The following is a 14,101-nucleotide window of genomic DNA, read 5'->3' on the forward strand; positions in this document are numbered from 1 at the left end:
AAGGCCTTACTAATAGCAGCTTAAAACATTGCAGGAAAAAGGAAAGGATGACAAAAGGCTAACATCAAGAAAAAACAATGCAAAGAGAAATAGTAGAGAGTAATCTCTGCAAGTTTGATTTTCATGGACACTGTAACTCACTGTAAGTAAAGCTGACCGTACAGTACTGAAAATGCGAGCCCTGTTGGCACCACCTAGCTCATCAAAAATGTATTTTTCAATTGACTTTTGTCGAAGGAGCCATTTGAAGTGACTCCATCAAATCAGTTGCAGTGACTGTTCAGGTATTCATCATACATCATGGGTCCCACCAGCTGCTAAATACAATAGATCGCAGGAAAGACTCCTCAATCTACGTCCTCCATCCTGTTTAGCATGGATGGGGGAATCAACTGATTTCTCTTTTTCAGCCGTGGCTGTATGTCCAGCTTAATACAGTGTATGGCCAGCTTAATAAGGAATTGTATGTCACTGGTCTCACTGCCCAATGTTGAGAACATCTGAATTCATATTAGCTGCTAAGTGAACATCATATCCAATCTCTTAAAGTGTATGTATACCCTAACAATGTACTTCTATGGTTTGTTTTGTTATATCTGTTTGATTAGATAGAAGCACCAGTTGACCCTGGCAGAAATCTCGTGAGCTGATAACATTCTGTGCTCTCTGCATCTGCTGCAGTCTCGTCAGACCACACAACCCTACCTCTCTATACTATGGTGAAGAGGCTAGGAGGAGGTGTTTTATAGCCCTAATAAGCTTTATTCCATGGAAGGAAAAGCTGCTACCAGACAGTGGGGAAGCATTGTCACCCTAGGACAGGAAGTGTGTTAGTGACACAATCTTAGAGTTAACAAAGAGGGAATAAAAGCGTGAAAACAGAAAACGAATGCAGTCACTACATCTGAGGACTGATAAGCAGCAATATATAAAATGTTTGTTCTTGAATTTAGATATGTTTTAAAGACCGACTCTAGCCAAAATGTATTTTGTTTTGGATAAAAAGGAGGAGGGTTAAACCCTTTCATTGTGTTTTATTAATGTCTATGCCTTTAATGAGAAAATGTCTTCTCTCTTCCTGCCAGGACATGGCATTTTCAACAATTCAGGCCCAGAATGAGTAAACAAGTATTTTTGCTCTAATATATTTCCTGCATGGGTTTTTTTTTTTATTGTGTACCCAAGCAGAAATCTTCAAATGTGTCTGCTGGCAGCAATCTACAGTTATTCAAACTATATTCTTACAGACACAGCATGTTCTTTGTTTGCTGTTCCCCCAAGGCAGGAGGAAGAATCCTTTCCAAAGGTTACAGTGGATAATTCAAAAACTTTTACAACCAGAGGAGAAAATAAACAATAAACATTAGCTACTAAGCTGATTCTTTCACATTTCTTTTTACAATATAAAATTCTACAGGTAAAAATATTACCTGTAGGGCTATTCACTCACTGCCGTTCGGGCCCTATGTGAATAGGGGCGAACGGCAGCGAGTGAGCTGCCGGAGCTTCGGCCCAGCCGATTCAGAGCTTCGGCTCATCCAAAGTGCAGCTGATGTACGGCTGATTTCAGCCGGTGTACAACTGAAATCAGCCATACTGAGCCGTAGTGGATAGCCGAACATTGTTCAGCTCTGTTCACTTCTACTCCGTTATTCACTCGGCTGCCTTCGGCAGCTTTGTGAATTACCCCCTTAGGGTTTGAATAATTACATGTTTCCACAGGGTGTAGCTGAGCAACTTCACAGCACATTATTGCTACTAGATGGAGCGGAGGAGCATAAGACATTCATATGCTTCTTGGGGCCATCTAGGGCAGTATTGCGCTAAGAATGCCGTTCACACAGCTATCAGCCCCTTAGCATATAAACTCTTAAATGAACTCTTAAAATAAAGCACTGATCAATGTATTTTACTTTTAAAGGAGAAGTGTGGGGAGAGTAAAATATACTTTCCCCAATACACGGGCTATATGATTGAGAGCTGACCAATCATGTTATTGCTGATCAGTCAGCTTTCTATCTTTGCTCCAAGAGGAGAGCCATGATAGTCAATCACTGCCCACGCATGTTTTTCCCCTCCCATCTCTGCTCCTCCAGCACTGGCTGGTGCTACAGATAGAAGAGGGCAGGCGTGACTGGCTCTGACTCTCAACCAATTGCAGAAAAGCAGTGGGATCCTTCTCCACTATGGTGACATATGGAGAGAGCACACAGGGCGCTATCTAATTAGCTGATTTTAATTTGGATTGTATATCTAGCCTTTGTTTTAAATGAATTTAATTAAAACTAACTCTTTTATATGAATTTCTTTGTGGAGTAAGTTCCTTTGGTGCTCTCAAAACCCCACTTTCTGTCCTTGTCGAAGTCAGCTGATAGTGGGCATTCTGACTTTGGGTTACAGGAGAACACTAGTAAATATACTCGTAATACCCAAAAGAGAAGTAAAGCAAAAAAAAAAGGTTTGACTTTACTTCTTTACTTTTTAAATGTAAAAGTCTTCTCTAAGATCAGACACCACCAGACGCCTAATACAAGGCAATATGGAAAGCCTCTTCTTTGCACCTCCCGTTTCATTTTACTTTGTTGCAGGGGCATGACATTCCGTAACTTCATGGCTAAGCCTGGCCAGTTGACATTACACTGTGCAATGAGAGTAACTTAGTAAATAGTAAGGGAACTATCACTGGATAGGAGGATACCATTCCAAGGAGCTTAAAGGAGAACTATGGGGTCTGGGCTTTTCCCCATATTCCTCCTTAGGGTAAAGGGAGGACACAAACTAGCGTCCTCCCGTCACCCTAAGCTCAGTATACCGCGAGCTACAGCTCGCGGTATACTGAGACGCCGGAGCGGATCCCGACATCGATGTCGAGATCCGCCCAGCTGCGTGAGTGACAGCTGGCTCTGCCTATCTAGAGGCAGAGCCAGCTGTACCCGCCCCCTCCCCCATCCGTTCCACCAGTCAGCGCTGGCGGATCGGAGCGGGGAGGGGGGAATCCATCCCCTCCCCTGTCACGGCAGAGAGCCGTGACAGGATCGAGAAGTGAGCGAACACCGGCATGTGTTCGCTCACCTCCCGATCTACTGAGCCGACCTGTGACAGTCTCATTGTCACAGGTCAGCTAGAACTATGATGTGAGTATTAATGAATAAAGAGCTGCATTAATTTGTGCCTTTCAGATGTGCCTGGAGTTCAGCTGTAAACATAATGTATTGCTTCCTGGATAGCATTAGGAAATCACTGTTTGGCTATATGTGTTGCCTAGAGTTGATGTTAAAGAAAACTCAGGCTAAAAAAAACTATTATATGCAGATATAATGATATCTCCATATTATTATATCACATTAGCCCAGCATTGAAAAGGAATGCTTTGTTGTACACGTTTCCCTACAAAATTGGAACTCGGAATAATTACTAGCTGTGCTGGGCCTTCACAAAAGCATCATCGTAATTCTCTTTGAAGAGGGACCCGGCTGTGTCATTGCTAAAGCTGCCACAAGCTCATATTCCTTAATGGAAATAAGGCACAGCTGTGTGTTACCCTTCCATGTGATCTTATTCCTGAGGGACTATGAACAGAAAAAGCCAAATCTTGCCAATTAAGCTATGTCCTTGAAGAAGTTGGACATATTTTATCAGCATCATAATGAACACTACAATTTTACATGAATGGAAGAAAGAGCATTGTTCAATTATTGGGAAGATGATGTGAAAATGAAGTACGATTCCCTTTAAAAGAAAAAAGACAGTTACTTCATTCCTAAAATAGAAAGAGAAGACCTTTAGCTGAATGAGATGTTCTCGGGTTTTTGTTTACTCTGCATGACAGTTCACACCAGGGAAGAGACTTCTGCAATATCAACAATCAAGTGACAACAATCAGCAAGCCACATTACAGACCTCTCCATCGCTCTGACTGGGCTCCATTCAAGATAAAGGTCATTGTTTAATGTATATTATTCATAAGTAGCCGTTGAAAAATACATGGTTGTGCAATACTGGGAATTCTATAGAATTAAAGAGGTTTTACTCATTTTCTAAGAAGGTACGATAAAAGGGAACGGGAAACACAACCATCACCCTAGCTTTGTGCACAGGAAAATGCAAATGTTATGAAAGGGTCACACAGTAATCAGAACAAGAACATGAATGAAGAATCTGCACAGATTGTCGGTTTAAACAACCTTTTCATGCAAATGTATTTTGTGAAAATTTTTAATTTTTATTTGCGTCAAGCCAATGCCCTTTTCTTGATGTGGTTTTACCATTATTTATTCCTAAACTATCACACGGTAATAGGTAATGTGCTTATTTGACTTGAAATATTGGATGTTTAGCCTTATATTTCCAGACAAGTAGTTTTTCTTTTTGTTATTTCAAATTTTAACACAATTAAGTGAGAGTGCAAAAGAAATATCATAGCAACAGCAGATATTCATGCAGATATCTGAGACTACTACAAGTTCATTTGCGCAAAAAATCAGATAGTGCTAACCGCACTTGTAAGAAATCTGGTATAGTAGTTTAAGGAAACCTTTACTGAGTGGGAAGAGTTCCTAATCTGAACGCTTGTTCCAGGTCAATGATGCAGAAAGTACTGATGCCACTGGATTACCTTGACAGCCAGGGATCTAGTATTATCAGAAGGCTACGGCAGCCTCCATACTTCCTCAGTACATTTCTTTTGAACTTGAAAATAGATTAAAAAAAGTAAACTTTCAAGATATCTATTAATGTGTCCGACTTTTATACATACTCACTTATAAATCATATATTAGAAGTGACTGATCCATTAATTATGCTGTATATGTGTGTGTCTGATAATAACAACATCCAGTTGGGTTTTTTCATTGTATTCACTTGACCTATATTCAATTCTAAACATAAAGCTTTAAACAGCCTTGCAGGTATTGAGAGTAATAAAATAGCTAAAATACTTCATATAATGGAAAAACTGCTACTCCAGGTTCCATAGGGTGCTGCCCACATACTTTAGTTAAAAGCCTAAGCATTAAGTCATGTGATCTCTGAAATAATGCTGAACACAAACATAACAATAAAGAAACTACAGCTCATAAATTGAATCATTTCAAATCCATTTTCCCTAAAAAAAAAAAATTGGTTGAGTTCAAAGAGATTTTTTACATTATTTTCTTAATAATGGTTGTTTGCTGATCGAACAATCCAATTTAGTGCAAGTGATTACTGTAGGATATGGTTGTTTCATCAAATACTGTAGATTGTTATATTTATCAATTATATTGTTATGTGGCCAGCATAAGAGAATGCTATGGCCCTCTCTTTCAAGATATCAAATAATGAAAAGACTAGCTTATGAGAACATTGAACAACATTTTCTTCAGGAAACATAGTTATTACAGTTGTTATACTAATTTTTATAGATTCATTCCAGTAAAAGAACTCCAGACACAGACAAAACAACCCACACAGCAATCCTTTCATCTGCATCAATAAACACTTGATTTATAAGATAGAGAAAATATTTTTTTTTCAGCCCCAGTCAGTAACTTTGCCTGGGCTGAGATGATGTTATGTCTGCTGCAGGCAGAAGGAAGTACTTTCTCAGTCTCCTTTCCTCCAGCGATCAAACTGTAACAAGTTGAGAAGTTGCAGAAGGAGATATGTCTCAAACATTTGTGAACACTGCCAAGAACTAAACAGGCACCAGGATTTACATGACTGTATCATCTCTGAGCATCTCAGTCCAGAAAACATATGCTAGCCCTTCATAAAGTCTGGACATACAGGTGAAACTCAAATAATTAGAATATCGTGCAAAAGTTCATTTATTTCACTAATGCAACTTAAAAGGTGAAACTAATATATGAGATAGACACACATGATAGCATTGTCAGGCAGAATGCTATGATCTTTGTGAGAGGTACCTATAATAATTAGCACATGGTAAATTAATTTAACATTAAATAATATATATCTGATTCTATGTCCACTTTAGGTAGTATTCATTTTCATATTAAGTGTTCACTTTGCTTTTTTTACATATTCTTGTCATAGACTGCATAGAAGTAGATAATTTACCCCATTTGATGCCAGTTCCTGTGAGCTGAGTCCCCAGTATTTAAAAATGTATTTATTTATTTATTACAGGTATTTATAAAGTGCCAAAAATGTACACAGTGCTTTACACAGTACACATTCACATCAGTCCCTGCCCTCAAGGAGCTTACACTCTAAGGTCCCTATCACACACACGCATACATACGAGGGCCAATTTAGACAGGAGCCAATTAACCTACCATCACTGTTAAATTTTTGTAAAACCTTCACTTCCCATTGACCTACTTTTCCTGCAGGTATTACAATGTAATATTGAAAGGTACAACGTAAATAAGTTCTACTACACTAAATAGGAAACTTAAATTTTTAGCCTTACCAATCTGAACAAATGTTCATTTCCACTTGGTATGGGTTTCTCAAGTCTATACTGCAATGGAAACTACTGTATGTCTGAGACCTATTTATAAAATCTACAGCACAGTGACATAGTGTACTATACGAACAGACCGCACTATCCAGAGAATTCCAATACTTCTGACTTTATTGAAATTCACAGCAAATCCAGTATAACAGTGAATAAAAGTGTATAAAGCAACAAATACCAGCACTGCACACCCCAACCAGCTACAACCTCTCACATGTTTCACCTGTAGGCTTATTCATAGATTCTTGCACTTTACATTGTGAGCCTCGATTTGTATTGTATTACTGACTGTGTGCAATATTTTTGAATGAATATTCCTATTTTATAGTATAAAGAATTATAAATATGAATTCATTAGCTTGGTGTATCTTGAGAAGTGCTGAGAGAGATTTCTGCATCATCCCACCCTTAGGGACCTGGTATGAAATAATGGTAACCAATTTAAAACGATGTATACATTGCAAAGGACCTAAGTGCATATTTACATATTTGCTGCGTAATAAAACACACATTTAAAGGAGAACTATGAGGTGAGGGCTTTTCACTCACCTCATAGTTCTAGCAGACCTGTGACAATGAGACTGTCACAGGTCGGCTCAGTAGATCGGGAAGTGAGCGAACACATACCGGCGTTCGCTCACTTCTCGATCCTGTCACGGCTCACTGCCGTGACAGGGGAGGGGCTGGATTCCCCCCTCCGATCCTCCAGCGCTGACTGGCGGAACGGACGGGGGAGGGGGCGGGTACAGCTGGCTCTGCCTCTAGATAGGCAGAGCCAGCTGTCACTCACGCAGCTGGGCGGATCCAGACATAATTGTCGGGATCGACTTCAGCTGCGGCGTCTCAGTATACCTAGAGCTGTAGCTCGCGGTATACTGCGGCGTCTCAGTATACCGCGAGCTGTAGCTCGCGGTATACTGAGCTTAGGGTGACGGGAGGACGCTAGTTTGTGTCCTCCTGTTACCCTAAGGAGAACTATGGGGAAAAGCCCTAACCCCATAGTTCTCCTTTAAGGTACACTTTAAAAAAAATGTGCATGCCCTATTTAAAACAATGCAGCACACCACAACACATGGCAGTGTGATACTGTGCATTGTGGAACACTGCAACAAGAGCTGCCTTGGAAAAGGTGTATTGGGGTAAATTAAGAATGATTTACATTTTCAGAATGAATGTCACCCCAGCAAGCCACCAAGCATAACGTGGGTTGCCACATGTTGTAGTGAGCATGTTCATACATGACATTTTTCCAGAACATGTTGGGTTTTCTAAACAGAGGGCACAGCAGTAGCTTCTCTCTTTGAGATTATCACTGACTAAAACTCCACACAGAGCTACACAAAACAAGTAGGAAGGGGGGATAAGTCACTGTGCTTGGGCTATTTAGCAGTGCATGTAATTTTGGCTTCAGCATTTCAGGTTAGTTTGGTAAACATGTAAAAAGGGTATATGAAATATGTACCTGAATGTATCATTTTTCTTTAAAATTCAGTGTTTAAGTCCAGAACATAATAAAGAAAATATGAGGGGTATCCAAAAGTAATGCATGTTGTTTCATATCTGCTGTTCATGTGAACTTATAATACAATGCCTGATATATGTCATACATATGGTCTAAAGCTGGCCATACACCTATAGATTATCTGCAGATTTTCTATGGTCAGATGGATGGAAAAAAGTGCAACAGATTCCTTCATCTACGCTAAACTGTGTGGATGGAGGAATCTCCCACTGGGCCAAGCTTCAGTATCTTGCCATTCGGCCCCGCTGGCTGTCAAAATACCTTAACAATCTGATTGGATGCAGGCATTGTTCAGGTATTTTGAGAGCCAGCGGGGTTGACTAGCAAGATACTGAAGCTTTGCCCAGTGGGAGATTCCTCCATCCACACAGTTTTAGATTGTAAGCCCTCATGGGCAGGGCCCTCCTTAACGTCTTGTGATTGTAATGCCTTCCTTATATTGTAAAGCGCTGCTCTAACTGTTGACGCTATATTTCTATGGTCAGATGGATGGAAAAAAGTGCAACAGATTCCTTCATCTACGCTAAACTGTGTGGATGGAGGAATCTCCCACTGGGCCAAGCTTCAGTATCTTGCCATTCGGCCCCGCTGGCTGTCAAAATACCTTAACAATCTGATTGGATGCAGGCATTGTTCAGGTATTTTGAGAGCCAGCGGGGTTGACTAGCAAGATACTGAAGCTTTGCCCAGTGGGAGATTCCTCCATCCACACAGTTTTAGATTGTAAGCCCTCATGGGCAGGGCCCTCCTTAACGTCTTGTGATTGTAATGCCTTCCTTATATTGTAAAGCGCTGCTCTAACTGTTGACGCTATATAAATCCTGTATTATAATAATAATGTGAAAAGGTAACTGAGTAGAGATATAAATAGGCTAACTGCATGTATGTTCACTGCTTCGCTGCACAAGCATTCTATAGCTCAACAGGAGTTACTCGTTTATACCCACTCGTATATATAGCAAAATAAATGTGTATATGCAAAGACTTTCATTATAAACACAGCAGACAGGATTAGGGAAATCAGTATTTTATTCCAATATATTTAGCGGATATGTGCAAATTTTATAAGTTCGCTGCTTTATAATATACATGCATGTTACACTGAACGTTGTCATGTTTGCATGCTCTTATTTCCCTGTTATACCCATGTTAACTTTAGAATTAAAAACAAAATGAAAAAAAGAGTCCGTGAATATATTTACAGAGTTGATGATGATATTGGCAGTTTTAAAACTAAAGGAAGACTAAGCCGTTAATGGAGAAAAAGTTATATCGCTATATAATTTAAGATTTCGGAATATTCTAATAAAATGTCCCCATTATAATCAAACATTTTGTAAACAACATTACATTGACAGTTATGTACAATTTACAATCTTAGTAGGAAATATACTTCTGGTTCATCAGTATTGCATGGCTCAGTCTGATAAGTAAAATGATCTCTACTAAACAGATCACTGTGTCCATAAGTTTGAGAAGAACATGCACCCTCTGGTATACCTCTGCCCTCCAGGCTATCAAAGTTAAATTTACTACAGTATCCTGCTATATAAGAGCCAGTGGAATGTCTGTTTACAGGCTGAGAGGAGATTGGTGGTTTGTTCCTAAGAACGACACCATTTGGAATTTGGTTGACTTGTTTTAACTTATTGGCTTCCTGTCTTTCCTTGGCACGGTTTGCAATGTTTCTCACTCTACTTTGACTTCTGGAGGATAGCTTCCGAGCTAGAGGTTTAGGTTTGTCCCATTCATCTTCATCACAGTATGATGTTTTATTACAGTCTTCCTGGTCATAAGACACCAGTTTCCTCAACTGTTCAGTCAGTGTGTCTGTTGACTGGTGTCTAGTTTTCGCAAAACATTTTGTATCCTCGGCATTACCAGATAAAAGGAATCCCCTATTTATTTGCTTGTACTTGCTGTCAAAATTGCAAGAAATGTCCTCTGAAGTCAGATCTCCAAGACTCTTTGATTTGCATTGACTAGATTGATTAGTTCTTTGGGTTGAAAGGCTAGGATTTTTGGGTAAGTGTGGGATATGCAAGCTACCTCTTTGGGCACCGCACTGATGGCCCTTTGAAACTTCTGGAGTTGGGAATTGGTCAAGGTCTTTACACCGATTTGACTGGATGAATTCTTTTTGCTTTTCTTTATCATAAGTATTACCAAAACCCTGTTTGCTGACATTGGCATTTAGTATCTGAGCTTGATACATTTTCTTTGAATGGCTATCACGGCTGTTATTATTTTGGTAAAACAGGGGAGAAGACCTATAATTCAAGTCTTTATCTTGAAAACTGCATGACACACCCTGAGTTTCCTTTTGAACAACAGATGGACCATTATTGGAGAAATTTATGAGTGGCAGTGTAGGAATTTTAATGTGTGGATTGTCTGTATGGCAAACTGAATCACGGTTCGGTAGACTTTCCCAGCTTGCTAGCCGAACCCTTGAAAGCTTAGGCTTTATCTCAGGGTACAGCACTTTTGAGGGCTTTGGCTTTAATTCAGGATAAGGTGGTTTGCACAGAGAAATTCTTGATTCATTTGGTATTCTGTGTTCTGCTTGCACAGTGTTTGCATCCATTAACATGTTACCCGTTTCTGCTGACAGGTTTTCCTCATTAATAATTGTGTACATTGAATATTCTGTTGTCTCAGAGCTAGAAAAAACAGTTGTATCAATGTTGGAGTATAATAATCTGTCTACATGGGTTGAACCAGGACAAAGTTTTTTAGGTGTTGAAATGGAAGGTGTGATCATTTGTGAATATCTAGAACTCTGTAGATTACTATTGATGCCATTAAAACTGGAGACATGAGTCAAACTAGCTCTGTCATCAGTGGCCTCAAACTGCCCAATCAATGCAGAGATTGAGCTGCCTAGCTCACTCTCATTTAAAGAGGGAACCTCATTTATAATTTGAGATACATCATTTTCTAGCATAGCTGCATTGGTTTGTAAATTATTGACATCAGTGCAGATGGTACTTGATAAATTAGTAATAGATGGAAATTCCTTTATTTCATTGCATGCTGCTGTTTTGGTTGAAAACTCCTCTTCCGGTTGTATATTTGAAAACACTTTTGGCTTAGAATTGTCCACAATGTAACCTGTCCTTTTGAGTTCATCATTTTCATTTTCTGATTCACTGGTATAAGTATCATTAAACTCCCTGATATTGTCACCAATATGTTTTCCATAATCTAAGTGTAAGCTCTGCCATTTTTTATGTATAATATTTCCATTGGCTGTGGTGTTAGCCTGATATGGATCTCTAGGAAGACATGCAAGATTCCGGGAATTTTCAAGTATTGGTTCTTCCATCAGTGGTTTGCCTTGGCTCTTACTTTTCTTCTTCCCTATTTATTGAAGAAAACAATCAATGTAATAAATGTTACTTTTCATACCATCACAATGAAGCATATTTAAAGGACCGGTATATCTAAAATGCCAGTCACTGTATATTAAAATATTTGCTTAACATTTACAAATATGTATGTAATTGTTCCTACAGTTGGGCATATGCTGATAACCTATTATTACCTTTGTTGTTCAGTTTGTGCTGTTCTTAGTAAAATCGCAGTATTTTTTAGCAAAAACACATTTTACCTAGTTTTGCCTTTACCTAGTTTACCTTAAAAAAGAACTGTGTGCAAAATCTGGACATTAAAAATTATTTACATAATCTCAAGAAGCAGTAAATAAGCTTTAGAATAAGCTCTCACTGACTATTGCAGCTGCAGGCACTCTAGAGTAATGCATCATCAAATTGTGCAGCAGAAAGCACTTTCACCTTCATATCAGAAGCAAGCTGGCAGCCCCCAGCAGTGCATTGGCAGCCTGCCAGCCTTCTAATCTCTAATGTAAAATAGAGCAAGTGTCCAGAAGGAGAGCATAGAACAGAATGCTGAAACCTGACTTGAATCATTTTATTGTATCTCTTGTGAACACTGAATATGAAATGCCCCACATTGTCTGCAGCTGTGGAGGTCAGTGAGGGCTTGTTTTAAAGCTTATTTACTACTTGTTAAGAATATGTAAATATTTAAATGTCCATAACCTGACCACAATAATACATTAAAGTAATGTTTTCTATGATTTCTCATTTTTACAGGCTTGATCTTTCATATGTTTATTATTATATATTATTAAATGTAACAATTAGCTCTGAATTTTGCCACAATCACTCTTCCCCTCTGCTCAAGATTGGGGAGTCTAGAAGGAAGTCAATTGGGAATAGAAATGTATCTACCAAACAAAAACAGTTTTATGTAAGCATATTGGTTTCCGCTATATACGTCTGATGTTCACATACATATTTGGCAATGTTAATTTAATACAGTTTATAAACTAATTTTTGTTTTATTGGTTCTTGGTTCACTAAAATAGACATACATATGGATGATGTGAAAAAGTGCAAGGACATAATTATGGACTTTTTGTGCACTGTGCAGACTTTTGGAATGAAATGAAGGCATGATTACACCATTTTGCCACCATTTAAAATCTCGGAATAATGATATTACATCCAGTATGTGATGTAATATTTCTGGAAGGAATGGTAATGAAATACCACACTGGATATATATTGTTTTACCTTTAGCAGTTTCCTAGTTAGAATTGTACTAGAAAACATAACAAAACAATGCTGTTAAAATCAGAAATCAGTTTAACACAATGAATAGCTTTGTGCAGATGCATGTTACAGATCAGCTGGCAGAAAGAGAACAATGACTTTATCCTTTCTTTTGGACAATATTGCATTCTCGTTGCTCCCACATATTAAATCTCTTTTCATTCTGAGCTAAACAGATCATGCTTATACCGTCTCCTGTATGTAGTATGAATAACAGAGATATAGAAATAGTTGAAGTGTTACATATAACAACCAGTTAGATACTTGCTTTCATTTTTCTGACCTTAATTAGAAAGAACTGCAACTGTAATATGACTGATTAGTATAGAAAATCAGACACTTTCTTTCATTTCTTTGAAACATTACAGAAGGAATATACCTGATCAACAGAGGTACTTCTATATTATTTGTTACATTAAAAAATGTCATAGCTATCATTAGCGATGTTCAGATACAAAATACTTTTCCAGCTACAAGACTATACTAGAGAAAAATTGAAAAGTTTTTAAGGAGCACACAGAGCTCCTGGGATTTGTACATCCTTGTTTTAATGTTTTTATAAATAAATAAAGGGATGCATCGATACCGTTTTTCCAAGTACTGATACTTTTCCAAGTGCTCACAGATACAAGTACTGATACATTTTTGTTTATTGTCATGTGACAGTTTTTCTAAAACAATACCGACTAATGATTTCAGGACAGTGGTGGAGCGCCAGAGCCAGGTCCCAGCTGCAACCCCTGCGACTCTGGTAGGTCTCATGAAAATGCCAAGTATCTGCACTGGTATCTGAACTGGTATCTAAACATCCCTAGTTATCATAGTTTCTTCAGTTAAAATAACTCTCTGTTGATTGAAGGAAGGGGTGACTGTTAGCTACTTCCTTTTGTAATATTAGGATTCAAACTAAAAGGCCAGTCCCAGCTGGCAAACTGAAGCACAAGCTATATAAAAAGAGACTGAAGGGAATTTATCAACACTGGAGCAGACAAAACCTGGAGCAACTGTGCATGGTAACCAATCAGCTTCTATCTTTAATTTTCAATATATAACTGAACACACTGAGGAAAGAAGCTGATTGGTTGCCATGCAAGGCTGCTCCAGATTTTCTCTGCTCCAGTTTTGATAAATTCCCCCACTTGTAGGATTTATCAAAACTGGAGCAGACAGAATCTAGAGCAGTTGCCTATAGCAACCAATCAGCTTCCCTTGTCAGTTTGTTCAGTTAAGATTTGAAAATGAGAGTGAAGCTGATTGGTTACTATGGGCACCTGTTTCAGATTGTCTGCTCCAGTTTTGATAAATCCCCACAGGGACACAGCTTAGTGAAATAAAAACTGCATACAAACACACTGCATGAACGGTGCCCTTCCGTGACAAGGCAAACTGCCTTTGTCTTGCACTGGGCCTGCGCTGGAAAAAATGGTCAGCACAGCCCCATCACATCTGGTGGGTTTCGGCCCTTGGGATTCGGGG

At 38.8% G+C, this 14,101-nt stretch overlaps 1 protein-coding gene across 1 annotated transcript in view; it reads right to left on the reverse strand.

The window, feature by feature from the left end:
* Nucleotides 1-8,996: 8,996 nt before the first annotated feature.
* Nucleotides 8,997-14,101, reverse strand: part of PLCH1 (phospholipase C eta 1) — a 128,392-nt gene continuing 123,287 nt past the window's right edge. The window contains exon 26 of the mRNA XM_018557026.1: nt 8,997-11,348. Within this exon, the coding sequence (XP_018412528.1) occupies nt 9,355-11,348 (1,994 nt within the window). The 3' untranslated portion in view covers nt 8,997-9,354. The remainder of the gene's footprint in view (nt 11,349-14,101) is intronic.

Source organism: Nanorana parkeri, unplaced genomic scaffold (genome assembly GCF_000935625.1).
Source record: "Nanorana parkeri isolate BGI_ZX_2015 unplaced genomic scaffold, ASM93562v1 scaffold263, whole genome shotgun sequence".
Lineage (NCBI taxonomy): Eukaryota > Metazoa > Chordata > Amphibia > Anura > Dicroglossidae > Nanorana > Nanorana parkeri.